This window comes from Pezoporus flaviventris, unplaced genomic scaffold (assembly GCF_033815535.1).
Source record: "Pezoporus flaviventris isolate CSIRO_AGI_PZ_B2104156 unplaced genomic scaffold, CSIRO_AGI_Pfla_v1 ptg000007l, whole genome shotgun sequence".
Classification (NCBI taxonomy): domain Eukaryota; kingdom Metazoa; phylum Chordata; class Aves; order Psittaciformes; family Psittacidae; genus Pezoporus; species Pezoporus flaviventris.
This window is the reverse complement of record NW_026892555.1, coordinates 65,543,836-65,570,967: the sequence shown is the minus strand read 5'-3', so window position 1 is coordinate 65,570,967 and position 27,132 is coordinate 65,543,836. Positions and strand designations below refer to the sequence as shown.

General features: G+C 39.0%; 1 protein-coding gene across 1 annotated transcript in view; it reads right to left on the bottom strand.

Annotated features, from left to right (window-relative positions):
* TERT (telomerase reverse transcriptase) overlaps window positions 1-24,361 on the bottom strand; it is a 30,397-nt gene extending 6,036 nt beyond the window's left edge. The window contains exons 1-15 of the mRNA XM_061449022.1: window positions 23,907-24,361; window positions 20,972-22,862; window positions 18,141-18,336; window positions 15,266-15,449; window positions 13,694-13,876; window positions 12,228-12,389; window positions 11,740-11,835; window positions 9,723-9,808; window positions 7,321-7,434; window positions 6,304-6,375; window positions 5,306-5,491; window positions 3,676-3,802; window positions 3,287-3,348; window positions 1,499-1,623; window positions 1,006-1,143 (exon numbers count right to left, since the gene is read on the bottom strand). Of these exons, the coding sequence (XP_061305006.1) occupies window positions 1,006-1,143; window positions 1,499-1,623; window positions 3,287-3,348; window positions 3,676-3,802; window positions 5,306-5,491; window positions 6,304-6,375; window positions 7,321-7,434; window positions 9,723-9,808; window positions 11,740-11,835; window positions 12,228-12,389; window positions 13,694-13,876; window positions 15,266-15,449; window positions 18,141-18,336; window positions 20,972-22,862; window positions 23,907-24,134 (3,850 nt within the window). The 5' untranslated portion in view covers window positions 24,135-24,361. The remainder of the gene's footprint in view (window positions 1-1,005; window positions 1,144-1,498; window positions 1,624-3,286; window positions 3,349-3,675; window positions 3,803-5,305; window positions 5,492-6,303; window positions 6,376-7,320; window positions 7,435-9,722; window positions 9,809-11,739; window positions 11,836-12,227; window positions 12,390-13,693; window positions 13,877-15,265; window positions 15,450-18,140; window positions 18,337-20,971; window positions 22,863-23,906) is intronic.
* Window positions 24,362-27,132: the final 2,771 nt, after the last annotated feature.

Here is a 27,132-nt window from a genome sequence, read left to right as displayed (position 1 = left end):
GCACACACCTGGTGCAGTCCCAACAATGAGTTCGTTTTCTGTAAATGTCTGTCATCTTTGATACATTCAGACTGTTTGCACCCAGGCATTGCTGCAAACCTCTGATATGGGAAGGAAATGGATACTTCCAAAACCAGATCTGCTCTTTTTCTGGGGCACTGGGCCCTCAGCACAGGTATCAAGGGAAGCTTGCAATATGTTTCAAATCAAATAGGGATTATCCTTGAATCAGGCTGAAGAACTCCTCAGTATTGTATAATAAACCCCACCAAGTAATGACTCATTCAGAGCACAAATTACAGAGTCAGTGCTGAGAGGCCTTCACTGCAGCTAAATTCAGCTGCAGCATTGACCACTTCAGAAAAAACCTACTGCTGTTCACTTTTGATAACTTAGAACTGAAAATTCCATTATTTCTGTGCCTGCCCTGGGGACGGCACAACTGGTCAAAGAGACAGTTCCCCATAGGCCAGATACACAGACAGGTTCTTTCAACAGTGTAGAAAGCTCAAAGATTTGCCAACACCACTCAACTCTATTACCATACAGCATATGCAGCACAGCCAAGTGCTTCTGTTTCAAAGTGACCGCGGTGACACTTCTTTTGGTAAGAGTTTACATTGCAGGAGGAACTTACTTAGTTGCCAGTTAATACAGTTTAAAGAAATAGAAACCTGAGCATTCATGCATCATTTAGTTAAACCTGCTAAGAATGCTTATATGATTAACTAGATCTTATACAGCTTTCTGAACTGTAGAAAGTTATTTAGTGCCAAGTATCAACAACTATTCCATAAGAACAAGGCTCTAGAACATGCAGTGCTGAAAACCACACCATTTTAATTTACGTACTTATGCATAATAAATTTGATTAAAATCAGAAAGCTCATTAATGTACATTTTAGAAAAACATTTTATGGTAGGAAAACTTAAAAAAATCCATTAGATTCCAAGCTTTATTACAAGTAACCATATTTCAAATTCCAACAATAATTGAATACTTACAGATTTTTAGAGGCTTAAGCAGGCATGTGTAAATAACTTTGTGGTTTGCCAGCTTGACAGTGAACGCATCGTAGCAGAGCCATTCTGCCGCCTCAGAAGGGAACATACCAGATGCACCTTTCTTACCTAAAGCAATCCCTGGAAGCAGAACATGAAAATAATGTCACTGAAACTTATGATCATGAAAAACAGTGTCTGACTTCTCCTCGCTTTCTAATCACTCCAAGATTTTTTACTAAAAATCTGTGTAGTCAATGAAGTCTCCTATGTCAGCAGAGAACTAAAAACTAAAACATGAAATATTTCAGTATCTTTGGAAAACTGAGTTTAGGAAAAGAAATGCCCTGAGATTGTTATTATGCACTCAATGTTTTCCATTCCTCATCTTTATCTCAAAATTACATGATCTGACTGCACATTCAAGACATTTTATTTGTCAAATAAAAAAAGCCAGAAAACCCCACACTGCTTCATTGCCATTAACATACTACACCTTTGTTCTTTGCTTTCAGGATACTATAGCAGCATGATGCAGTCTCAGAGATGATTCTTAGGAAGAAATAAGGATTGTTTCTAACTTGCTGGTTGAATGGAAGTTGGAGAACGCAGGCATGAAACCTGTTCATAAAAACAGCCTATTTAATCATGTCATTTGCAATTTCAAGTGAAACTATAACTACCTACCTTAGGCACTAAACATTTAAAAGCATACAACAGTTTTCAGCTGTATCAACACAGTTAGCATATGACAACTCTCCTGTATACCCACGCCCCTGGAGTGGCAGACACATGTGATGTTTGTTTCTAAATTTTGTGCTGAAAGAAGATCTTGAAGCAATCTGCCTTGGTAATGGAATTCTCTTCTGAAGACAATGACCGTCTTATGTGAAGAGAAAGTTAAACTACGCATCCTCACCAATTCCATATCACAGACCATGCAGCCAGAGAACACCCATGTGACACAGTGTAAGAGGAAGAAAAAACAAAACCAAACCCCAGAACAAATTATGTTCAGGAATTCAGGAAAACAGACCTCCAAATGACAGTGTTTCACAGACCAGCATCCCCACTCTTTTGTCTACAAACATTACTTGCATTCTAGGCTCCTTTACACCTCTGAACAGATATATTTTAAAACTGCTTTTTTTTTCCCCAGGAAGAGCAGGGGAGGGAGGGCTGAATATACTCAACAATTACAACGATGATCGTTAATTACTTGATAATGTGTATACTTATTAAATTAACCCAGCATAAGTGTAATCACTTCAAGAAATTCTGAAATTATATAATATTTAAAGGATAAACACCATTACCACACTCCATCACTGGCTAAATTAACCTGACATGCTGGTAGCATGGTGGACAGGTTTTTAAAGGTATTCTAACCTAAAGTCCTTTGATCAGGTGTTCCCATAAAAGCAAACAGAAGCAACTAAGTAATCATGTCCAGCATCAGAGAAAAAAAACATTAAGTCCCTCACAACACAAAGTTTAAACGTTCAATACATGAGTGCTGCACTAGACAAGTCCAATTACACTTCCTGAACACAAGAATGATACAGGTGGAACGCGGACCAAGCTGAATTTAAGAACAAAACTAAAATGTCACTCCCTAAAAAGTATGAGCCTAGCAAAAGAGCAACACCAGATTTCTGTGAAGAGGGAAACACCTCTTATACCTTTTTTGTGTTAATAAAAAAATTCTTGGTGCTGCCAATCATTCAAGGTTTTCGATGTATAGATATTAGTATTTTCTCCTAAATTACTTATCCATTTTTATTTCTTTCCCTTCTCACTGTTTCAAACATTCACTTCCTCTGCTTGTCAGGAACAGCTCACAAACCCCAAGGTATTACCAGCTGAGGAGCAATTAAGATATTTATCAGCAGCTAAGAAACTGCAATTAACTTGGCAGAATGTAACCTCACTTTAGGTGAAGTTATACAGGTCAAAGATCTGTATGATTTTAATAGATACAAAGTTCTAAATATAAACTGGTTAATAAGTGATAAGGCTTCTTGTCATCCTGCTGAAGCAAAACAGACTGCTTTTCTTGAGGTCAGCTGTCAATACCACAAGGCACTGAAAATGCATTTAGTCAAGTGTCACATAAATACAGACACTAATACAATCCTGTATCCCAAATCTAATAGTTACCTAAGAACGGTGTTGAAACGAGTAACTTGACTTACTTCTTACATTTACACAGCACACTTTTCCCTCCACATGTCAAGAAAGAGTAATGAAATATTCAGAGTTACTGCAGAAGACAGTGACCTACCTGTAAGCCTGAAGTAAAAATATCTTGTAGATGTTAATGATAACTGTTCTAAGGCTGTTGATCTAGAACGGAACAGAAACAGACCTATAGGAATACTTTGGTGTCACAATAGGATTTGTTCAAGTTCAACAGCATGAGATGATTTAGAGATCTAGAGAAAAAACATTCGATGCTAAACTTCAAAGATTTCCTTAGGTACCTAAGTTAACAATATTGTGAAGGCTCAGTTCTGGAAGGTGCTGAAATCCCACATTTTAGTTGATGTCAGTATTTCCAAGTTATGTCGATTACCTCTCAAAAATCAGCTTTTTATGTCAGAACTCAAAGCCTTTCTAATTATCTTTATCACTAATCACAGTATTTCCAAACATCCATTTCCATATTCCCACCTGTAAATCAAGAAATAAAGAATGGCATTTCAGTTTGAGGACGGCAGTCAATTTGTATTTCATGTTTTTCCCAGCTGTTTTACTTGAATTGAAGGAAAGACTTGATCTGATGGCAGTATAGCTATAACTAGGAAAAATAAAGAAAAAAAAAAAGTAGTTAAACTCCATGGGCTAATAGACTAAATTAAATTCTGCAAAGTAAGCATTTAACTTCCCACGTCACAGACAATGCCTACTAATAATGAGCCAGCAGCCAAGAGACGACTATAACTAAATCCAATTTAGAAAGAGGCTAGACGCTGTGGCGTTAAGGTATTAACTGTTAGCTAAGGAATGACTTCAGTATCGCAGGCCGAATAATTCACCCTGCTAAGTAAACCCAAACCAATAAGCTTAAAAACAAACTAGATACATTAACAGAACACATGGTCTAGGCCAGACCACTATTAATGACTCCAGTGACAACCAAGTTATACTCTGTGATCCATGCAATGCAGGAGCTGAGGTTGGAAGTCACACAAGGGTGAACTGAGGTAACAGTTACTTAAGTCAAGCTTATGAAAAGGAAGGTGGCTCTTGTAACAAACACCTCAGGATTCTGAGTAGTATCTCCCAGATCAGTAGTACCAATGTCCTCAGCAACATAAACTGTTTCTTCCACAAACACAACTAGTAAATAAATCTCTTTGTTAATTCTAGTCCTCTGTTCTTACAGAAAATCATATCATATAAATTCCTTTCCTAAACGGTCCAAGCTTTTCTGTTTTGGACTACTACTAAAGAACTTCAACACACTGGTGATGGAAAACCTCCCTCAAATTTCCCACTTAAATGTATGTGTGGGCTGGTTATACCAAACACAATCAATAACAATATATTACTTCTCTTTAAACAGGTTTGTGTTTTTTTTATTAATCTTTAGCAAATGTCTAATGCCATCTCTAGTAGCCTACGTAAAGGGTCTACGGAGCTTTTCAGTAGGATACATTGTCCCGTCCTGAGTTCTATGCCGTTTCAGACTGCTTTGTGTAAAGAGTTAAGGTTGCTAGTTTAAACAGAGGTTACTTCTACCCTACACTACCATCTGGAGTTTACCAGAGGGAACACCTCTGATGTTGAAAGGATAACTAGTCTCTCTAGTCCATACAAAATTAATCCCATGACTAGGAAGCCACAAAAAAAAAAACCCAAAACAACAAAAAACACCCACAAAAAAACCAACAATTTCAGAATACTAACTATAGCCATATAATATCAGGCACAATACAGTGCTGAGATATATATAGCTACACATACACAGTTTCACAATAATGGTGAAAGAAGCTAAACTGAGGTGACTGAATAAACCTTCTCAGAACCATGCAGCCACCATACAGTATATGGCTTCTGGTCATTAGGGACCTGTGCTACATTCAATGGTGTTAATGGTATGTACATTCCATCAGGATGGAATGAAGAAAACAGCAGGCTGCACAGCAGAATAAAATGTTTAGACTAATGTATAAGAAACAGAACTGTAAAATCTATTTTGCAGTGAATTCAACTACATCATTCACAAGACATCCTTGTGCTTCTCACATTTTGTACAATATACTGTAAAGCTGACAGTGAAGCATACAACTCTATTTACCTGGAGTAATCGCAGTAAACCTCAAGTGTCTGTATATCAAATAATAAACCACACCATGGGATCATAGGACAATCTGGCACCTGTTTAAATTTGGAACATCCTGGGATATCATCAACACGAAAATTCATGACTGTCTTACTGGGGTTTATTAAAAAGCCATACTCAGGAATACCTGTTGCTAGAGTCCTAAAACAAATATGAACAGTAATAAGTGTAATAACAATATAAGACACATATGATCTTGCATAAAACAACAGAAACCAAAGAATAAAGGGAACAACAACTCTTTTTTATTTCTAGCCATGTTTCGGTAACCTGAAAACACCCTGAATTAGAGTTAAATAGATACATAAGTAAGCTGTAGATAATGGAGAAAAACTTTTACAGATTAATACACATTAAGAACTTAAACCAGGAAACATTTGAGACAAGCTGCATAAACCACACTCACAGAAACCACTGAGATCAAAATCACTGGAAGAAGACAGAAAAAAGTTATTGGTTTTGAAAGTTAACAAAACCAAGAAGAATCCACATAACAAGAACCTCATTTATTTGATTAAATGCATTCTTTCCCTAGGGAAAGAAGAACAGAATAGAAGGTGGTAGCATACCTGCCCAATAAAACCATTCTGAGAAAGTAATTAAGACATCTTAAAAATTTGAGGGAAAATGGTGTTGAAAGACAACTGATAGGTACTTTGGTTAGTCTGCACTACTAATTGCTGCTAGAATCTCCATCAAGGTCAGTAGCTGGGTCCCTAATTTAAAATTCAGCAGGAATCCCCCACCATCTGAGCTGCAACAGATTTTTAGTTGACCACCAAGAAAGCAGCTATTAGATTTGTTCCCAAGCACAGACTACCAACAAGGACTCCAAAATTCCCCTTGATTAAGTCATAAAATATACCTGTATGTGCAAACATATATGAAGATGAAAAAGAATGAACTAAATGGCTTATTCACTTATTTTGAAGACTATGTCGTTAATAGCATACCTTAGAAAACGTCTTGCCTTCATTAAATGTGGTGTAACCAGCAAAAAGTCATCAATGAGACGTATTAGAACTCTGTAATCAGTAAGAAATTGGGTGTTAGTTTTTTTTTTAATATGCAATTCTCTCATTTTTGTCATACTCCTCAGAGCAACAATGTGCCCATTTTAATTCACAAGAAGGTAGAGGATAATATGATCTCCAAATCAGTACCGCTTTTTTCCTAAAAATAAATAAATAAATAAATAAATAAATAAACAAGAAAGCAAAGTGGTTGGCTCTATGAAACATGACCGGAATTTATGGCACACAAACTACTCCATAGTAGCTGCTTAGATGCAGGGTTTTACTTCAAATTCTCCCTCGGAAAAGTGTATCTTAATAAGACACAGAAAGGAGGAATAATATCAGGTACACAAATGCAGCTGCTAGATTTTTGATGTACTCTAACTCGGTATCTTCATTTACCATGTAACAACCTTTCTGTGAAGCTGTAACTCAAATGTAAAACAGACTACCATCAACCACTGTAAAGGCTGGAGTTTGCTTTTTCAACAGAATTCAGGCCCCAACCATGCTGATATCTGTTTGATAAATCCTGCCTAATATATCAGGGAAAGGAAGCTCTGGAGATTACTTTGTCCAGTGTCCTCTTCAAAGCAGGAGCATTGCCATCAGTGATGGCAAAATTGTGGAAGAACCATAAACTTCTTACAGAAGAGCTTGTCAGACTCTACAGCATGCCTAAATATTGTGCCCTGTTTAAGAACAAGTCTCCTACCTACAGATCTAGGAAAGCTTCTTTTCAGCACTTTTCTTCCCAATCTTATGTCAAACAAGCAAATTCCCTCACAGAGCCACCACAGAAGCTTCAGAGATGATTCTGTGTACTACACTCTGACTGGACAGTTGGAAATCCTTGAAATTCAAAATTAAACTTCACAGAAAATGGCTAACACGTATCTTATATATTATGCATTACTATAACAGAGCACCCAGTAAAGAACAAAGCATTCCTACCCATCCTGTTGTATCCCACTAAGCAATTTGTTTTCCATGTCTCCATAGCATAAGCTGCAAAGTAAGGTTGACAAAATGGAGCCCTGTGGAATTCCACAGCACTGTATGTAGTACCTAGTACAGAAGAAAGATAAAATCAAAACACACAATATTGCAATAAACAATTCTATTAAACTTTCACTTGTTTTTTCAAGTACAACATATATGTTTCAATAAGACACAGACTACATGCTTGCTAGTTAGCCTTAAATTTGTCCTTAACTTACATACAGCTAGGAAGTTTCACATTAAACAGTGTAAAAAAACTCATTAATACGTATATTCCTTTCTTTTTAACAAACTCCAGTAAGCAACTGTTATTCAATGAAAGAAATTGCATAAATTGTCTCAAACCACAATGCCTCCTTCCTCCTTCAACTGCATAGCCACACTTCATTTAAGCTTTGTAATTCTTTATGTTGCATCTTACACTGTTTCTTGTACAAGAACGTTTGTTTCAAAGCTAAGTGCACTGGAGAAATATTCCAAACTATTATTTATTTATTTATTGAGGTGTTCTTTGTATATACTTGCACAGCATGACCTGACTGGGAAATAGCTTCTTGGGTTTATGGTTTTGTATTTTTTGTTTGTTTTGGTTGGTTGGTTTTTTTTTTTCCCCAAATAAGTATTACTTTAATTTTAGGAAAATTTCTGAGAGCTTAGCCCAGTATAGCACATGATCTGTTTTTATGCATCTCAACTACACTTTAAATCACATTTATTTCCTCATTTAACAGCTCAGGCATGAAGCTATCTTACTTTTCATTAGGAAAAAAAAACACTACATCCTGTGAAATGCTAACCCTTATTATTTGTAATTATACTCTGCCTCCCCCCGGCCTACTTGAAAAATTCACTTAAGTTATCAGTTGTCATTTTGCAGAAGCATAATCCTTGATTTGTTTCTCCTGGCTTCAAAGAATTCACATAGACATAGCAAGGGGGAGGCTTCATTACTTCCCTTGTTACTTATATAAAACCAGTAAGACCACGCATCGTAATAGTAATGTAATGCATGACATCTAGGTAAGCTACTGAAGACAGAACTCCCCATTAACTTGTGGATTTTTCTATGCCGGCAGCAACAGAATGAACATGCCACACAAAACGCAAGGGAATTATTTTCACAACACCCCTTTGAAACAGTGAGCTATTAGATTATAATGTAATGACTTTCGATAAATGTATTAAAAAGTATTAAAGTATTCCTTCTAGCACATTTCTCAAAACATCAAGTAAATATTAACTGTGATGCCTTTTGAAGAATCATCAGTTAAAGAGTGTATTCATTTACTAAACTTACTGCAGCTTGGGTTGTTTTTTTGTTTGTTTGTTTTTGTTTTTGTTTTTTTTTTTTAATTTGAAAATAAGAATAAGCTATTAAAAAAGGACAAATCCCTTCCAGGACAAACAGTATTTTTTCAGCCAAGCTGAGAGACTAAGTAAGTGTGGAGTTGGCTTTGTCAAGATGTGCTTTCTTTAAAACCATTAAACTTTCATTAAACATACTGATGTTAGTCAGTCCTTATTAATGGCCACACGAGCAGTCTCATGATTCTGCCACCTATAAAGGCTCTTTGATTTGCCTCCTTGAAAGCTTTTCACCCCCTCACACAACCCTGTGAGATTAAGTATTCTAAACTAAAGGTATTTTTTCAAGAGCAAGCAGCTATTCATTCTAATCTACCTCACTCTGAATTCACAAATAAAGACCACGTAAATACTCGTTTTCTATGTGTGATACACTTTCGCCACCTAGAGGCAAAACCAGATGAGAAATACCAAATTAGTATCTCTAGGAACACAAGAAATCTGCATTACTGCCCTCTATACTATCCGATTCCTAATTTTAGAGTTGCCAGTAATTTTAATTAATATTCTTATTGCCTTATATTTTCATTTTAAATTGCCAAATAGCAAGTCCACACAGAAAAGGTTTAATTTTGCACTACAAGGAAATGACTAACAAGACTTTTGCATGATTGCTTAGATGTTACCTTGCTTTTGTTTATCACTATGGATCCCAACATTTTAAAAGTATTTCTCTTTTGAACTACATCTGCAGTTTTAAATAAAGAAGGTTACATATCTCTAGAATAATGCATTCTTTGTATGGTTAACATCATCCAAGTGGGAAAGAGAAACTTTATTCAATATAAATTTTATTCCACACTCTTCATGTTTTTATGGAATTTAAACTGATATAACAGATTTCAAATGCATGCAAAATAAAAATCTTTAAAAGACAGCTATCGAAAATCCCCTGAGCCAATTCAAAGTATCCTGTTTAACAGGAAAAAAAAACAATTAATGAAAAAACCCAAACACACTAAAGAAAGAAAAACTATTTTCTTTTTTACCTGTTCCCGATCTCCAGGATGTTGTTATGTATCATTTGAAGAAAAAAAGTAAATAGGCTGGAACTTGTCTCATCTAAACTTAAGCTCTAGAAACGCAACAAAACAAAAGGTTTGTACTTTAGAAAGGTACTGAAAATGAAAACACAATATACACTTAGAAACCTTTATGGACGTTTAGACTGTAGGAGTTTAAATACCTAACGTAAGAAGAAAACCCACCAGAAACCAAAATCTGAATTAAACACTAAAAAGCTGCTCTCATCCAACAAGTGAATGGTGCAGTTACTTTTCTGTTTTGCTTTAGGAGAAAAGAAGTTTTGATTAGTGTTACAAGGGAAAACAATTAAGTCTAATGTCTAAACAACTTTAAGCGTTGGCATATGATACCGGATTATTACAATGTATGAGACCCCACTCTTTTGGCCACTTTCTATCCTGTAGGCCAATGTCTATAACTGTCATGTTCTTAAGGATTCCCCAAGGACAAATACACTCACTTGCCAGCTCTATTGCAAAACATTCTGTACCATGTAGTACCACCGATTCCATGCATTACTGCCCACCCAATATTTATGACGCTTATTTTATTAAAAACTGTGTAATAAAAATTTCATTTAGAGCAGTTTAAATCCCTTTAACAAAAAGAACTAAAGTAAAATTACTTCTTCTGCATAGATTAGACGTGAGACAAATACATCCAGCTTTTGACAGACCCACATGAAATCATGGTTATTTGCATTGAAAAGCTGATGTGATACACCCATGGTACAGACACCCAAGCCAGCAGGATACTGTCCTCAGAACACTTTAAAGTAATGACATACAGACACACAACTTGTTTCCAAATGCAAAATACTCTGAAATAGAATGCTGCTGTTCATGTAATATGTAGCACAGTTACCTAGATCAGATGTCCAGTGGAAAAAAGAACAAAATAAAACCTACACACACATCACAAGAGATCCAACTAATTTTTATTTTCATTCATGCACTCATTAGGCTCTCTGCACTTTGTAGGATCATAGAATCATGCACCACCCATACTGTATATTCTATTCCTACATCCACAGATATATATATATATATATATATATATATAAAAATCATTCTACCTGTATAAGCATAAATTACCTCAAATCAAAATTTTCCATTGGGAAGTTTGTGGGGGAAAAAAAAAAAATAAATAGAGGAAGTAGGCTGTTAGAAAATACCCGCCTGGGCTTCTGATGGTCAGGAATATGGTAGGTTGCTACCATGGAACACCATGATACCAAGCAATAAAATGTATCAGGGAACTGACTGAGCTCCTCTCCTACTTCTATGACTTTCTCTGTCATGCTCCTTGCACAGAAGGAAATCTTGAGAACAACCATTTGGAATTAGTACAGTTCCCTGCAACACAAGAATCAAAACGGCAGAAGGATGCGTGCTTCTTGTAACAAAGTGTCCTCTGAAGAAGAGTTCATTTTTCTCAACCTTGACAGGTAATCATTGAAGTTGTCAATTTTTTTGTTTTGTTTTTTTTTTGTTTAAGTAATTTTTCTATTCTGTGCAGTTTGCTATTCAAGATACCACATCTATTTCCTCAGCTACTTAGCTTAGGATGCATTTTGCTCATTCTTACTTCTGCTTGTTTTAGAGATAGCAAGTGTTGAAGCCCTTCTTTATTAGACAGCTAATTTTTCACTTGAGAACTGTTGAAACAAACAATGGAATTAGGAAAGGAAAAAAAATACTGGTTAAAATGAAAGTCTGAGGCAACAATGAAAAAATCTGGGAAAAGTCTAGAAGGGCATTTTGCCAGATTTCTTGCCTGCTGCTCCTTCCACTGAACACCAAGAACCTGTTATAAACATCAAAGAAGAGATTACAAAAATCTTTTTATGGAAGGTGCTGGGTTACTAGAAAACAGGTGCTGTCACCACCTAATATATACATTCAATTAAAACACACAATCTTCCTCCAATTCTTCTGTAGCTTTCTTATTTCAATTGAAAATAAGCCTCCCAATATTTACCTGTTCAACTACTATTGCATTTTGCAATGAGGTAGCCTCCTGAAGGTAGGACACAAAGCTCTCCATGTCTGACTTAAAATCCTGCCAAGTAGAAACCTGTATATTGAGTGTAAAGAAAAAAAAATTACAAAAGCAATAGAAAATTCAGTACCAGACTCTTTTATTCAGTGAAGGTCAAAGGGCCAGCCTTATTCCATTATTTTAATCCAACAGTTCTGCTATTGTTAAAATGTCTCCTGACATATCTCTATTTCTGCAATACATTTACATTTATACTTACTAACATGGAGTAAAAAATGCAAAAATTACAGGGTAAAAAGAAGCTTTGCTACCTCTGAAAAATATCCAACACTATTATCAAATGGTTTATGAAGTAACTGCCAAATGCATATTGTGACACACACACAAAAAAAAGTTATAAATAAAAATACTGCTTGGACCGAAACCTATTCACAGCAGTAAATAGAAGAAAAATTGGCATATCATACACTTCTCCTATAGGACTTTCTGGCTTTTCCACTTGGAGTAATCATAACCACAGCATAGCGTCGTATGAAGTAGGGAGTTTTTTTCTGAGGTTTTAAGATCCGTGAAACCACTTCTACAAGTTTATCGTGAGGAATAGTATCATATGCCCTGGACACATCAGCCTGAAATAGAAAAAATATCTTCCATTATGTATTCATCAATATCACTGTAAACACTACATTAGTAAGACAAGTATTGTAATATGTAAAAAAGACTGAAGGATAAATCACATAGGAGTGTAACTATTGCATCATTCAGTCCAAATATGTGACAAAACAAACTCATTGTTTATCTGCAAAACCTTTCCTCACTGATCGACAAATATGGCCTTACAAGAGATAACCACCCGTTTTAGCACAATCCTTAAATCTAACGCTGAACCTTCAATCATTTAACTGAAGTTTATTGGTGACACTTTTGTATGTTTAAATATTTTGTATATTTAAATTTTTAATTATTTAAATATTTAAATATTTGTATGTTTAAATATTAAGAAATCTTCCTCTCCATATGATCACGGAGGTGACATCTTAGGCTTTTGGAAAGCTGCAAACCTAGATGTTTTATCTTTCCTAACTCATACTGCAATCTTACCTCTGCTTTTACTTGTCACAGCCAAAATTCAAAACCTTCTGAAAAAAAACAATTTTAGCAGAACTAGGTCAATGATGTGATTTTTTGGCTTGAAGGATAACAAGACAATCACTGAAAGTAATGTCAGGACAGGATGACAACTGACATATGAAAGCACAGGAGAGAAGCCCCATTATAGTGTATATAAATTTCTGTAATTTATACACATCTGTATAACCTGCCCCAATTCAAAGCTATGAACTGAGCTCAAGCACAAAAGATTGCCTGCTAGACATAACAGAAAAAATAAGGTGTTAAGAAAAAACTCCTTCATATAGTGGGATAAGACAAGCACTCATTTTTTCAAGAGAAGAAACTTGTTGGAGAGACACTTGTTGGCAGTTCAAGTATTCATTTTCAACAGAAACTAATGAGAGCGAGATAGAAGAGACCTATTTTTTAAAAAAAATGATTAATTTATCCAAATATGCATAGCAAGTTTTTCCTGGTTTTCCTTTGGGAAGATGGACTGAAAAGCATAACTCATTTTGTATCTTTGTCCTGTTTTCACACTAATGTAAAAGTAACTGCAAAAATCCAGTGCATGTGCTACACGACAAACATAGAAAAATACAGTAAAGGAAATGCTACTGCAGGGACACACCCTGTCAAAAAAAAAAACCAACCAAACCCCATCTTGAAAAAGCCAAACCAGAGCCTGTGTTAGGTATGCACAAAAGTTTATTTTGAAAAAGAAATAATTATGCAGTCAGATCACAGCTATTACAGCTACAGAAGTATTTACAGAAGTTGACTTTGAAAAATTAGTTTGAATGTGTAATTAAAGGCATACCTTTACAAAGTAGAAATGAGGAATTTTATCATATGATTCAAGCACTTCTGTAACAAAATTCTTCCATGCCCTGTAGATATCATCTTTCCCAAACACTGAGGAGCCAATAAAACTGCTGTTTTTAGTCCGTTCATAATTTAACACACTAAATAGATTTTTCAGTTCAGTGTTGTATTGCTGCACCTACAGAGATCAAAGAGAATCACCTTAAAGTATGCTGAAACATGTTAAATTCTGTCCAATGCACAGACTTCACACTTAGATGAAAACTGAGATTAAATTTATGTATTACTTTGTTCAACTGCTGTTTTCAGAAAGCCTGAATTTAGCTGCAGCAAAAACCTGCAAATGACAAGAGAGCCTCTGTACCCAACTCTTGGAAATCAAGGTGTAATAGTTAAGGAGATAAATAGATGGACTTATTAGTTTTGACAGTTGAGATCTGTCTAATAGCTGAAAACCTCAGTGCCCTCAGCTATTTGTCAGCACTTTCCAACAGGAGTCTATTGCTCCCACTTTTCAGCAGATACAGATACTCCCTCTCAACTCCAGAGCAGGTTACTTCAAATCACTTGACCAGCTACCATGGTTGACTTTGAGTCTACATCTTCTTCAGTATAGTCATATCATCCTTTGCCAGATCTGCTACAGGATCCGGCACCTTTAAAGCACTGTAGCTATTTCTGAATTAACTGTGTGTATATTTTCAAATCTGAGACTCTGACTGCCACAAAAAGGCTATGAAGAAGTAACACTTCAGATCTGGTTTGGGAATCACACACCAAGCACTAAGCACTAAGAAGCCATTGACCTATCATCCATTTGGGGAACATCAATCATGTGCACCAGATGCGACCCAGCCTTAAGGAAAAACAATTAATGCAGTCATGCAAGACAGTGAAATCAGGCTCCCACTATGTCTTGTGGTTAACTGGCCTGTTAAACAGATTAGTCTGCGCACTGTGTATTCTGCCTCTGTTCCCACACTGCAGTAATTCCCAGCTTCTTTTGTATCTCCCTAACGCGGTTCATCCAGCTTCCTTGCTATTCCTGGACCTTCTGCAATACACCCAATTCACCGTTTGGCCCTCTGGGCTGACCTGGCATCAAAGCCAACTAGTCAACACACACCATCAGTATTCAGGTAAATCCCAACAAGACAGACTTGTCTAATCCTCACGTGCTGGTGTGCCAAACAAATACGACATGTTAGTTCAGAATACTGATGGAGATTTATGTCCTTCTACTCTCATAGGTGAGTGACGCCTACCACAACCAATTAGTAAACCTGAAGGAACAGAAAGAGGAAAAAAAAACCCTAATAGGCCATACCATTCCACTAGATTCACTTCTTTAAGACAGGCTTGCAAACAGAAGTACATGATTTCGGAACTGAAGGCTAATGGTAATTAAGCACTGGGAAGGGAGAAGTCAACAAGTAAGCCCATTCAGTAATTCCAATTTGAATGTTCCAGTTCAACATGTTAAAACTAGTTTTATATAACAAAAAGCTCACTCGCTTTATTAGTTGCCTGCATTAAACACATATAAAACAATAAAGAAAATAAAAACCTTCTTTTCTCTGCTTTCCTTGCTGAACGCTCGTGCATTAACAACGCTGCTCACATTTACTATGGGTCTTAACCCATTTGGTCTGGGAATGAACCGGAGCCTTGATGTCACATATTTTTTTTGACGGATAGCTTCAATATCTTCTGAAGATAAAGCATGTAGACGTACTCTGGCAAAATGGTTTCTAAAATACAAATACACATTAAGTGTAAACAACAGGAAAGGCAGAAAGTCAAAACATTTAATCCCGTTATAATAAATGAAGCCAAATATTTTTCTAAGAAGATAATTACAAATACTAACCCCTGCAGAAAGTGACATGGAAATCTGAATTTCAGAACAATTTCATGGTACCTTAATGAAAATGTAATACAAAAAGGAAAAGAGTACTCATTTCTGCTTGATGCAAATTAAGATAATTAAAACCAAATCTTAATTAACACAAATGAAAATTTTAGCACAGATTAGCTGAATACGTCTGAAAATTAGGACATATTTTATACAAAACAACAGGAAGTTGGCTGTTTCTCATGCTTTCATAAACTTGAGGGATATTAACAAAGTTGAGCAGAACCTTCTGAAAACTATGTTAAGAAAGATTCAGGGAAGGAACTACACGAGATAATGAGCTGTTCCACTCACAGCATCTAGGGGACCTACTACTTATTAAAAGTGAATACCAGGATACATATACAAAAAGGGGTATTTAAATATCCAGTAACATGATTGAAAAGAATTGATCTGATGAGCACGTGTCAGCTAATAATGAAGAATGGAAGGCTCCCAAGTCATGGTTGTGAGGTCTGTAAGTTCATCTTACTGGGAAATGTGCTTCCACCTCAGACATCCCCCCAGAATTTACAGTTCAGTGTAGCTTAATCAATCGTTTTCTAAGCAATGAATCAGGAAAAGGAGGTGGAGAAAAAGCCCTTGCTTTTAAGTTAACACATATTGTTAAAATGCCCTAGATGCAACATAAAAGACCTGGATCAATCTCCTGCTACTTGTACTGCTCAGAAAGACAAAATGTGCCATTCCAAAAAGCCCTACAGGTTATGATACTCCCCTGGGAAGTGAGACAACTCAATCCCCACAGAAGAAGTGGGACAAATGCCTGAAAACACTGGCTGGGTAAAAGAGGATGGTGCATGGAAAGCCTCAAAATGGCCGAGGCAGCCCTAAACAGCTGTATATCCAACACCCAATTTCTCTCTTGTGTGAAGTAGGCAGCTTGCTACCTGTACAGGTGTAGTATAATGGATTAGCAGGAGACCTCATGTTACCCTGCACACTTGAAAAAGCAGTGCTAAAATCCCTGGCACTGTGAGTGAAGCTTAAGCACAGCTGCTGGGATTAGATTAGAAGTCCATGCAGCTATGTACCCTCTAGCCAACAGCAAACATCCTGACCTCACAGGATATCCTCAGCAGGCACACAGCACAGGACTTCTTTGGGATACTTCCCCACCTTCCAGTATTGTGCAGTTCACAGATTTCCCACGTCAAAAGGGAGGTGGAACTTCCTATACAGTAGGGAAGTATGTGGGGAGGAAATCAAAAAAAACAAGATCAACCTAGCTTAGGGTTTTTTCAGTTCAGAGCACCTTGTCTTTACACACTGGGTTTTTCTGGGAAACTGGGAATAGGGACAAAAGGGCTAAACCCAAAAATATTTGTTTTCTTTCAATCAGATGCTCCACTACAAAACAGCGTATCTAATACATAAAAATTAGTACTTGATGATACTTTATGCTAAAGGCAGCCTTGAAGGTACATTAAAATGACATAAAGCACTAATTGCAACACTAAGGCTGTTAGTTTGAAGACCAGACAAACATAGTATGTGGGACTGAAAATTATATTCTACTACTACTATTTAAATTGCATACTCTGTGCTACAAATGCAAATGAGGTCAAGACCCCATTCAGTGCAAACACATATGCAGAAAAGCTGCACTGCAGATATCCAAGCTGAAATCAGAGAGTGGTGGGGCAGGAGGGAAAAAAAAATAAAAAAAATCACACACATAACATTGCAGACCAGGAGACCACTGTGAAAGCAAAAGGTTCTCCATATAAAAGAGCCATTAAAACACAAGATATGAGGTACGCTCATTTTGCACAGTTCCAAAGCGCTCTCAGATACCAACAGTTTCTAATGAAAACCCAGAAGATGTGAATTACGGAGATGTGTGCATAATCCTGTTCATTAAAACTGCCTTCAGATCTTTCATATTTTCTGACTTAATTGCTTTGAATTTGATCTTAAATAATGACCTAACTTAAATACATGCATGCATTTTTAAGACCAAAAAAGCAGCATGGAATTCCACAGCTGCACTACAAAAGATAAATATTCAATAAAATAAAATATAAACAGAAGATAAATATTCAATAAAATAAAATATTCACTTCAATAAAATCCTCAAAACACAAGACTACTGCCTGTATTCCTAAGCAGAGTATTACAGCATTTCAGCAGAGGTTTGATTATGTATAATTAAAACAATTGAAGCAAGTTGAGTATTTTTAAAATGAACTATCCCAAGGTTACTTTGGGATTGTTGCTGTGCTTTACTCACTGTTAAAAGGTGTAAAAAAAAATCAACTTATCAAACCAAAAACCTCATTGTAATGGATTTTACTATTACAAAGGTTTCTCTCCTCCTACCACAGAATTCTAAATTTGAATCAGTTTTCTCACACAAAATATTTCTGAATTTACAAGCTGTGCACATTCCGATCACAGACTGAATTTTCTTTTAGGAAATTAAGCAAATAAAAGGAGGAAAAATGGGCAATAAATGAAAGCAGAATTGTAAAAACATGAGATTTCCACATATTCTACTAATGTTTGATTCATTTTCTAGCGTTACCTAATTCCAATGCTCTGTAACTTGCCCCAGACAAACTTTCGGTAGTAGAAAAGCAAGTTCTTCTGGAACGTGGTCTCAGTGACATAGAAAAATGATCTGAGCAACTCAATAACATAGGTATCCATCAGCCAGTACAGGAATTTAGCCAGAAGTTCTTCACGGAAACAATGTTCATAAGCAGGAACAAAGTGATCACCTTCAATAAACAATTCAAAGGTAAATATCAGCTATTTGTATTAGTAAAGAAACAGAACACACAAACAAAAAAAAAAAAACAACACACATAACACTTTCTTAGCTTGACATTAATGGGAAGGAAAAAAAGCAAATACAAAAAATGGCACAAATACCACTCCAAATTTTCACTGTCATTAAATAATGTGACTCACCCAAGCTTGAAGTACAAACATCACAATTAATGTGCAGTGACAAACTGACAGGATACGAATACATGCCATAAGTAGCACAAAGACTTACTTTCTTCCCCCAGTGTCGACTGTGGGAGGCACTATGGCAAGATTATTGTGAAGGGAAAGGTAAAATGGGAGTCAGCCTACTACAATAAAAAAAGTTTTTTAGAAAAGGCAAAAGAATGAAAATACTTAGGTTTAAATATAACAGAATTAAACTGGGCTGACTTGGGGATGAGAATGACATTCAGATTTCCCAATAACATGAAAATAAAGTTTAGGGTTAGGCTTTATTTCAGACATCCTTTACAAAACTTACTGCTGTGGTCAAAAAAGAAAAAAAAAAACAACAAAAAATCACCCTAAGTCCATCAGCACTTACGACATTTAGATAGCACAAAAATTATGAACCCAGAACATTCCCAGCTGCTGTCAGATTTAAGACCATAGATCTGTGGTGAATAGAGAATAAAACCCTGTGCTACAATACTGATTTTTTGCCACTTTCAATAATACTTTTCCTAATTAAATTTAGGAGTAAAATTTAGCAAAATGCAACATGGCAACAGAAAGAAATGATACAGAAATATTATCTTAGCTGCAAAGCACAAATAATGATTATGGCACAAATGTGTTAAAACCAGTTTAATTTTGACACAATGCAGCCGAGGCTTAAATCTCAAACTTATAAAATGGAAGTAAGTCTCCAGTTCTCTAACCTGTCTGGATTTATTGCACTTCAGGACAGAGACACTCTCATGCACTTAACACCCAAGACTATCATAAGGAGATAAATCAGTGCTCACTTCAACACAAGGCAGCTAACATTAATCAAAAAAATCCAATGACTGTTAGAAAATTCTCCAATTTAAGAGTTGCAATATGCAATTATGATACACAAATTAAATTGGGATGTTGTTAAGTAGCTGTCCTGGAACCAGATACTTTGTTTTGTAAGTTACTAACAACAGATGTAAATGATTACAATTCAGGGAAATGATAAGTAACCATTACTATTACTTTTGGAGGAAAAAAACCCAAACGCCCACAGTGCAGCAAAGGAATGAAATGTGTCTTTGAAATCCAAACACAAGGGAGCAGTTCCATGACAATTAAAATCAAGCCTATGTGTTGCTTTTCCTGGAATAAGGTCAGAGGATAAGAGACATTTTTTTAAGATATGATGTTCCAAATGGCTACAAACCAAACGTGTATCTTACAATAAAAACACTTTAAAATATGTAACTGCTCAGCATTTAAAAAAAACATCGTTTTGAGTTTCTGAATAAAGAATTAATATGTCTGCTAGAATTGACAGGGTTTTTATGGAAGTGTAACCTCTTCCATTTTTGACATCAGTTCTCAAACATCAGAATTTTTACTGTCCTCTTACATTACAAAGAACCTTTAGTAATTTTAGAACCTTACTGCACCTTTTAAAAAGCAATACCCTTTTCAGTACACGTTACTGTAGAACTAAGTACATTACCAGGAAAGAAAAAATACTGCAAACATATAGTCATGGAAGTGCAATCCACACTGTACAGATGGAGAATGGAAGCACAGAGAAATGACAGCATGCATTAGATCCTGCAGGAGTCAACTACAAAACCACAGCTACAAGCCTGAATTTACGTCTTAGAACAGTGTCTGAAGAAAGACTTCTTCAGAGAAGCAAAATTTACCTGTCACCTGAAACAAGGACTAAACTGAACGGTTTCACACCGAATTTGGAGCAATCAGCTAATGCCAGGGATAACTTGGTCTTGTGACCTCTGCTCCACTAATTACTCAACCTGAACTAGTGCTCAGTAAGGGTCTCTTGTTTGTAGAGGGCTCTAGAAAGGTGACAGATGGTGGGCAACCCTCATACTGCATGGTTCCCATACTCGCATCTTTCTCACAGGGTTGACATGAGTGGCAAAAAACCCAAACACACTGTGGGATGAAGGCTCACTACACTAGCAGAGGGACACATGCTGCTACAAGTGTTTTATCTGCCTTTAGTTCTTTCTGAAGGCTCATGGTAACCAACAAGCAGACTGCATTTGTTCATTACGTGCTTTGGTGATGCTTCAATGAATTTTCAGAGTTACTGCAATTTGGAGGGTAGGGGTGGAAGGGGAAGATCCTTTTTGGAAATGCTCAGGTTCTGAATTCATATTGATGAAAATGCCATCCTATTAAATACAAAAAGCATGAACGAAAACAATGAAAACTTCAGGTTTTGGAAGGAAGACAGGCTTAACTGTTCTTCTATTTTTAATTACAAACACTACTAGTTTGCTCTCTCAGCTACAGTTATTACCAATGAACCCAACTACTCTGAACCCTGATTCATTACCCTGCACTTCCCACCTTAAACATGAACACCAGACATCTGACACCCCCCACCACTTAGCTCTTTAATATAAGAAGTACCTTTAACTAGACGAAGCCACATGCAGTCATTCACTCGCATCTTCCACATCAACTCCTTCAGTGAAAGCTTTGCAAACTTCCCCATGGAAATGAATACTTTCACGTTTTTTAAGAACTGGCACTTGTTATGGTTTGAACCCCAAAGCTCAGCAGGGATGACTTGCTCCAGGCACTCCCTCACAAACATGTACACCTGCCAGTGGCTGCTGTGTCGCTTGAGAAGGTTCCTGAGGTCAGACTCACACACCCCTCCTGGATTTTGCTCCTCACTCTGTGACTTCTCATGCACAGATTTTGCAAGAGGAGTGCATAAATTGTCTGGCACATTAGTGTGACCAGATTCACATCTGCTGCTTGTCACACCATTAGCAGGCTCTTTCACAAACTGTTCCGCTTGTTTGTGAGCCTCTGCTTCTCCAGGCAAAGTTACCCCACAAGGCAGCTCAGTTTTTCTCACACTGGCTTCAGATATCTTAACAGGGCAATAGCTTTTCAAGATAGCTAAGTAAGGGCACTTTCCATGGTTCTTTAGCAGCTTCTCAAATGTATGTCTCATTTGCCAATAGCGCTTGGGCAACCTCTTCTTTCTCCAGTTGCGACGTAGCAGGTTTTGGTTGTGTTTTTTCTGCAACAGACTTGGGTTTAAGAATATAGTTTCTATAAGCCGTCTTCCACCTGCCTGACAGCCCTGCAAGCGATTCAGTAAAAATGATTTAGGAAAACATTCCCGAAAACTCCTGCAGGAATAAAGCAGCAGCTTCTTATTAAAGTACACTGCAGAACGCAAGAGCTTATTTGGTAACTTCTTCGCCAAATGACCTACAGGACTTTTTTGCCTTTTGCATTTTGAAGAAATACCCTCCACAGGTTTAGTTTGCACAGAATCCGACTGAGATTCATGCATACACATTTCTACTCCTTTCCTATGGGATTCTGCTTGCATTTCAGTGCTGGACTTTAAGAGTTCATTACTCTGAACTCCTCGTGAACAAGATCTTTCACGTGCCACAACAACCTTCCTGTCACGAGATGCGTGAACTAAAGAAGGACCAGACATATCATTGTTACTTCTTTGAGAAATGTGCCTTTTTTTAATGAGACTTGCAGAATGTGATGCCACACACTGAGTTCCACATCTCTCAGAACTACTTTGGTTTACAGCAGGAGTGAGATTACAAGCCTTTTCCTCTACTCTTGCTCTCTTAGCTGGAATTTCACGTTGTTTCCTATTAAGCTTCCTTTTTAAAGATGGTACCGTAGCTGACAAACACAAACTGGAGCTACTCTGTGTTTCCAGATGCTCAGTAGCTGTTCTAATCTGTCTGCTTGCTTTAGAAACAGCTTTTGTAGAATACCGGTAACTGGGCATCGAGCTTCGTATCTTGTTATTTTTTCTACTTCCCATGCTGGAGACATTAGTGCCAAGTCTTTGTCTGCTTTTCCACCAATGTGACTTTGAAAGATACTGTCTATGAAACACAAGCCTTTTTTGCATATAGTCAAGCAATCTACTACGTTTACGCTTTGAAAACCTTTGTCTAACAAATGCAGAGGGTGAGCATACATTATGTGGAATAAGTTCATAAACGGGTTGCCCACAAACTTGGTAACAATTACTAGGGGGAACCAGCATAAAGATTGCACAATGTTCCATTAAATACATCATCACATCGTCCCCTATCCTGCTCAGCAGTGTTTCCCAGACGCCACTGGTACAAGTAGTTTCCGTTCCAGTATTGGATAGGTAGCTGTATACACGTGAACATGGCATGACTGGGAGATGAGAACTGTTTTCATCCAGTAAGGCATATCCATATGCGAGGACATTCTTCTTTCTTTTTTCACACAGTCGCTGAACAACTCTTGCAGTAACTTCTTTCTGACTAGACAACTTGAGGAAAGAAAACTAGCTTTTATCACTGACACTTCCATAAACCACAACACACAATTTAAATAAACAGACATGCAAGATACAAAGTCCTAGACACCAAGTTTTGAAGCGGTATTAGTGATCCACATGGGCAATACTAAAGAAGGGTTTTCAAGTGTACCACAAGATGTTTACGTGCAGCAACGTGGGCCTATGACTTTAAGGAAGTCTTTTTAACATCTGCCCTGTTGGTCGTGGATTTCATGCCCAGGAAACACCCTACACTATGCCCCTTGGCTCCCCGCAGCAAACCGGCCCCCAAGACCTCCATGTCATTCTGCCCTACACGTGCTTACACAGGCTCTAACCTCCAGGGAACTAACACTGATTTTCTTGAGGCCTCCATTTCCTTTTACGTACAGAAAAGCTCAATTAAACGACTTCGTTCGCAATTCTAAGACAAGCTTATTTACTACCATAGCGCAGTTCTGCTCATGCACTCTAAAACTCTTAGAAAAGCGGCCTTCCTTCTCCGTCAAGTTTCTTCTGCTTAATTACCGGCCCACAAGCGATTTCTCCCCTCATACCTCCCCTCACTAGAGTGGGAAGTGGCACTCGTAATTCCTCGTCGCTCCCCGGCCGCACTCGGTTTGCTCCCCCGTACCACACACGGCACGCAGGTAGCCGGGGGCTCAGCGGCACGCAGCCCTTCCGCGGTACCTAACCAACCACCCACCCGCCGCCTTTGTTTGCTCACCCTCCAGGAGAAGAGAAGGGGGAATGCACTCACACCCCTCCCCGCTGGCTGGAGCGGGCTGGCGGGGCCCAGCAACAGCCACGAGGGGCACGCATGAAAGACAGGAAGCGTGGTGCCACCATCTACCGCAGGCAGCGACGCCCTTCCGCAGCCCCCCACGGGCAGGCACCGGCTCTGGTGCTCCCTCCAGCCACTGGAAGGGGGGCTTCGCCCGGACCCCAGCAGGCCTCACTCCTCGGCGGGGGCTGTGCAGATACGGCCATCCCGGGCCCCACGCAGGCCACCGGCACTCTTGGCCTGCCTCTTACCTGCTTGAAGGTGAAGGGCCGGGGGATAGCGCGGGCCCCCCGGGGGACGCACACCAGGCACGCCCCCACGAAGGTCCGGTAGCAGCCTATGTCGTCGCCCCGCAGCACCTCGGCCTCCCCGGAGCTGCTGTCCTGCAGCTGCCGGATGAAGGTCTCCAGCGGGGCGACCTCCGCGTAGCAGCCGCGCAGCGCGGTCAACACCGCCGCGAAGGAGTCCGTGCCCGCCATGTTGTAAGAGGCAGTGCACGCCGACACCTGGGGCCGCCCCGCGCCTCGCTCCCCTCCCTCCCGTACCGCTGCGCTGCGCTCCCCCGCCGTTGCTGCCGGCGGGTGACAGAGAGCTGCTGACTAAAACAACGAAAACAGAGTCACTTTTAAATATGAAGAAAACGCCCTCGCAAAATCATCCCGCGGCTGCTCCGTCTGAGCACCACCGACCCACAACTGCCGGGCAGGGGCGGTGGCCAAGGTGAGGTGAGGCGGGACGGGGCGGGGCAGGGAGGGAGGCCGCTGTCCAGCTCTAGCGCTCCTTCGTTACTTCTTGAGGCGCTATCTCCTGAGGCCACGGGCTCGGCCTGAGGCGGGTGGGAAGGAGCGGCTGTGGGGCAGGGAGCTAGCACCGGCTAACGAAGATGTGTGGTATGGCTTCCGACGGGAACACAGGGTGAGCGGGGACTGGATTGAGGGCAGACTGAGGAGGACTTGAGGGTGCTGGCTGGTAAGAAGCTCAACATGAGCCAGCCAGCTTCAGCGTGCGCTTGTAGCCCAGAAAGCCAGCTGTATCCTTGGCTGCATCAAAAGGAGCGTGACCAGCAGATCGAAGGAGGTGATCCTGCTCCTCTGCTCTCGTGAGACCTCACTTGGAGTATTATGTGCAGTTCTGGTGTCCTGAACACAAGAGGGATGTGGAGCTTTTGGAGCGAGTCCAGAGGAGGCCATGAAGATGATCAGAGGGCTGTAGCACCTCTCCTATGGAGACAAGCTGAGATAGTTGGGCTTGTTCAGACTGGAGAAGGTTCCAGGGAGACATATCAGCCTCCCAGTAACTAAAGGGGGCCTACAAGAAATCTTTGTATGTGAGAGGAACTTTTTACAAGGGCGTGTAGTGATAGAACAAGGGGGAATGGCTTTAAACTGAAAGAGTAGATTTATGTTAGATATGAGGAAGAAATTCTTCATCATGAGTGTCATGAGGCACTGGCACAGGTTGCCCAGAGAAGCTGTGGCAGCCCCATCCCTGGCAGTGCTCAAGGCCAGGTTGGATGGGGCTTTGAGCAGCCTGGTCTAGTGGAAGGTGTCCCTGCTCATGGCAGGGGGGGTTGGAACTGGATGAACTTTTAAGGTCCCTTCCAAACCAGCCTGTGATTTAGGCTTTTATTTTTAGTCAGCTTTGTAGCATCTTTTCAGTGGATAATTTTTGCTGTGTATTTTCGGAATGCTCAGGATAGTGTGAGTTACAGTCAAGAAAAATGTTGAAGGAAGTTATAAAGTGAGCATTACTACTTTATTAAGGTAGATTTCCTCTGGAAGTAACCAAGAAGATTCCCTTCCCAGGAACCCCTTTAGGACCAGCACTCCATGGAAGATCTGTTTGAAGTAAGAACAACAGTAATGCCTTTGTTTGTTGGTGCTAAGCAGTGCTTATACAGCCTCTAGGCCTTTTTGGCTGCTCAGACTGCCCCACTGGCAAGTAGGCTGGTGGTGCACAAGGAATTGGGAGGGGAGACAACCAGGACAGCTGATCCCAACTGACCCAAGGGATATCCCAGACCATATGGTGTCATACTCAGCATTAAACCGAAGGGGGATATTATGGGGTGGCACTGCTTGGGGACTGGTGTGCAATTGGTTGCTTAGGGTTGGTGGTGAGCCATTGTTTTCATTTGCATCACTTGCCTTTCTTGGGTTTTATTTGCCTATCTGTTGTTTGGGGTGTTCTCACAAATTATTTTCTATTTTTTTTAATTATTATTTATTTTTAATTGTTAAGGTGTCTTTATCTCAACTCGTAAGTTCCTTTCTCACTTTTACCCTTCCAATTCTCCTCCCATCCCACCGAGGAGGGGAACTGAATGAGCAGCTGTGTGGAGCTTAGCTGCTGGCTGGGGTTAAGCCATGCCACCATGGGTTCAGTCCATGCTCAATTCCTATGTGTTGACATGTTGCTGTTCATGCAGATGAGACTCGTATGTTTTGAGACCTCCACACAAACTCATTCTCTCTGGCACATATCTCTTTGTAGCCCAGATGTGGTCTGCCCCATTGCTCTTGGACTTTGACTCCTACTTTAGTGCTGAAGATGCCCTCATCAACCAAATTCACATCTGATTTCACTCTGCATAAATGTGACATCCGTGACCTTGTCACATGGGAAACAAAGCAGAACTGTGTGCACAGTTGGCTCCCTGAAATTTTTATTTACTTAGTACTTTACATATCACTGGGTTATTTATTTATTTTTTTAACTATGTGATTGCAGTCTGCAGTAGCAAAAAGTTCATGAAAATAACCAATGCTCTTCTGGTATCAAACAGGTGGAGAACCTGCTGGCAGTGAAGAGGTGGTGTTGATCAGACAGAATATCCTTACCTGGGGATAATGCTGGAGCATTCCCCAAGTTTATGAAATCAGTCAGCTTGAAAAAAAAAACAGTTCCTGGTTCAATACACAATTTTGTTTTCTCCTATGGATCTTCATAACAACTCAGAGAGGGTGAGGCTGAGTGATTCTTTCTCAAGCAAGTTGAAGGGTTTGTTGGTTTCACCAGATGAACCACTGCTTATTCCTTTCTGTTCTGGCTTTACTTCTCAGCTCCTACAGCTAGATTTATTCACTCAAGAGGGTTTTATCAGAAAAGCCCAGTTAGTCTGTAACAGGGGGAAGATGCTGTGCTGGTACTGGAGAGCCTCTTGAGGTCCCTTCCCAGTATCTTTCAGGATCTTATGATACAGCTGTAAGCTGTATGCTGAGGACTAGCATTACAAATAGATTATCCTGTTTCACTTGAAACACATCTTGAGGCCATTTTCCTCTTGTCCTGTTACTTATCAGTTGAGAGAAAAGACCAAAACCCACCTTGCTACAACCTCCTTTCAGGTAATTGTAGAGTGGTAAGTCTCCCTGAGCCTCCTTTTCTCCAGGTGAAACAATCCCACTTGCCCCATCTGCTCCTTGTAAGACTTGTGCTCCAGACCCTTCACCAGCTTTTATTGCGCTTCTGGAGACA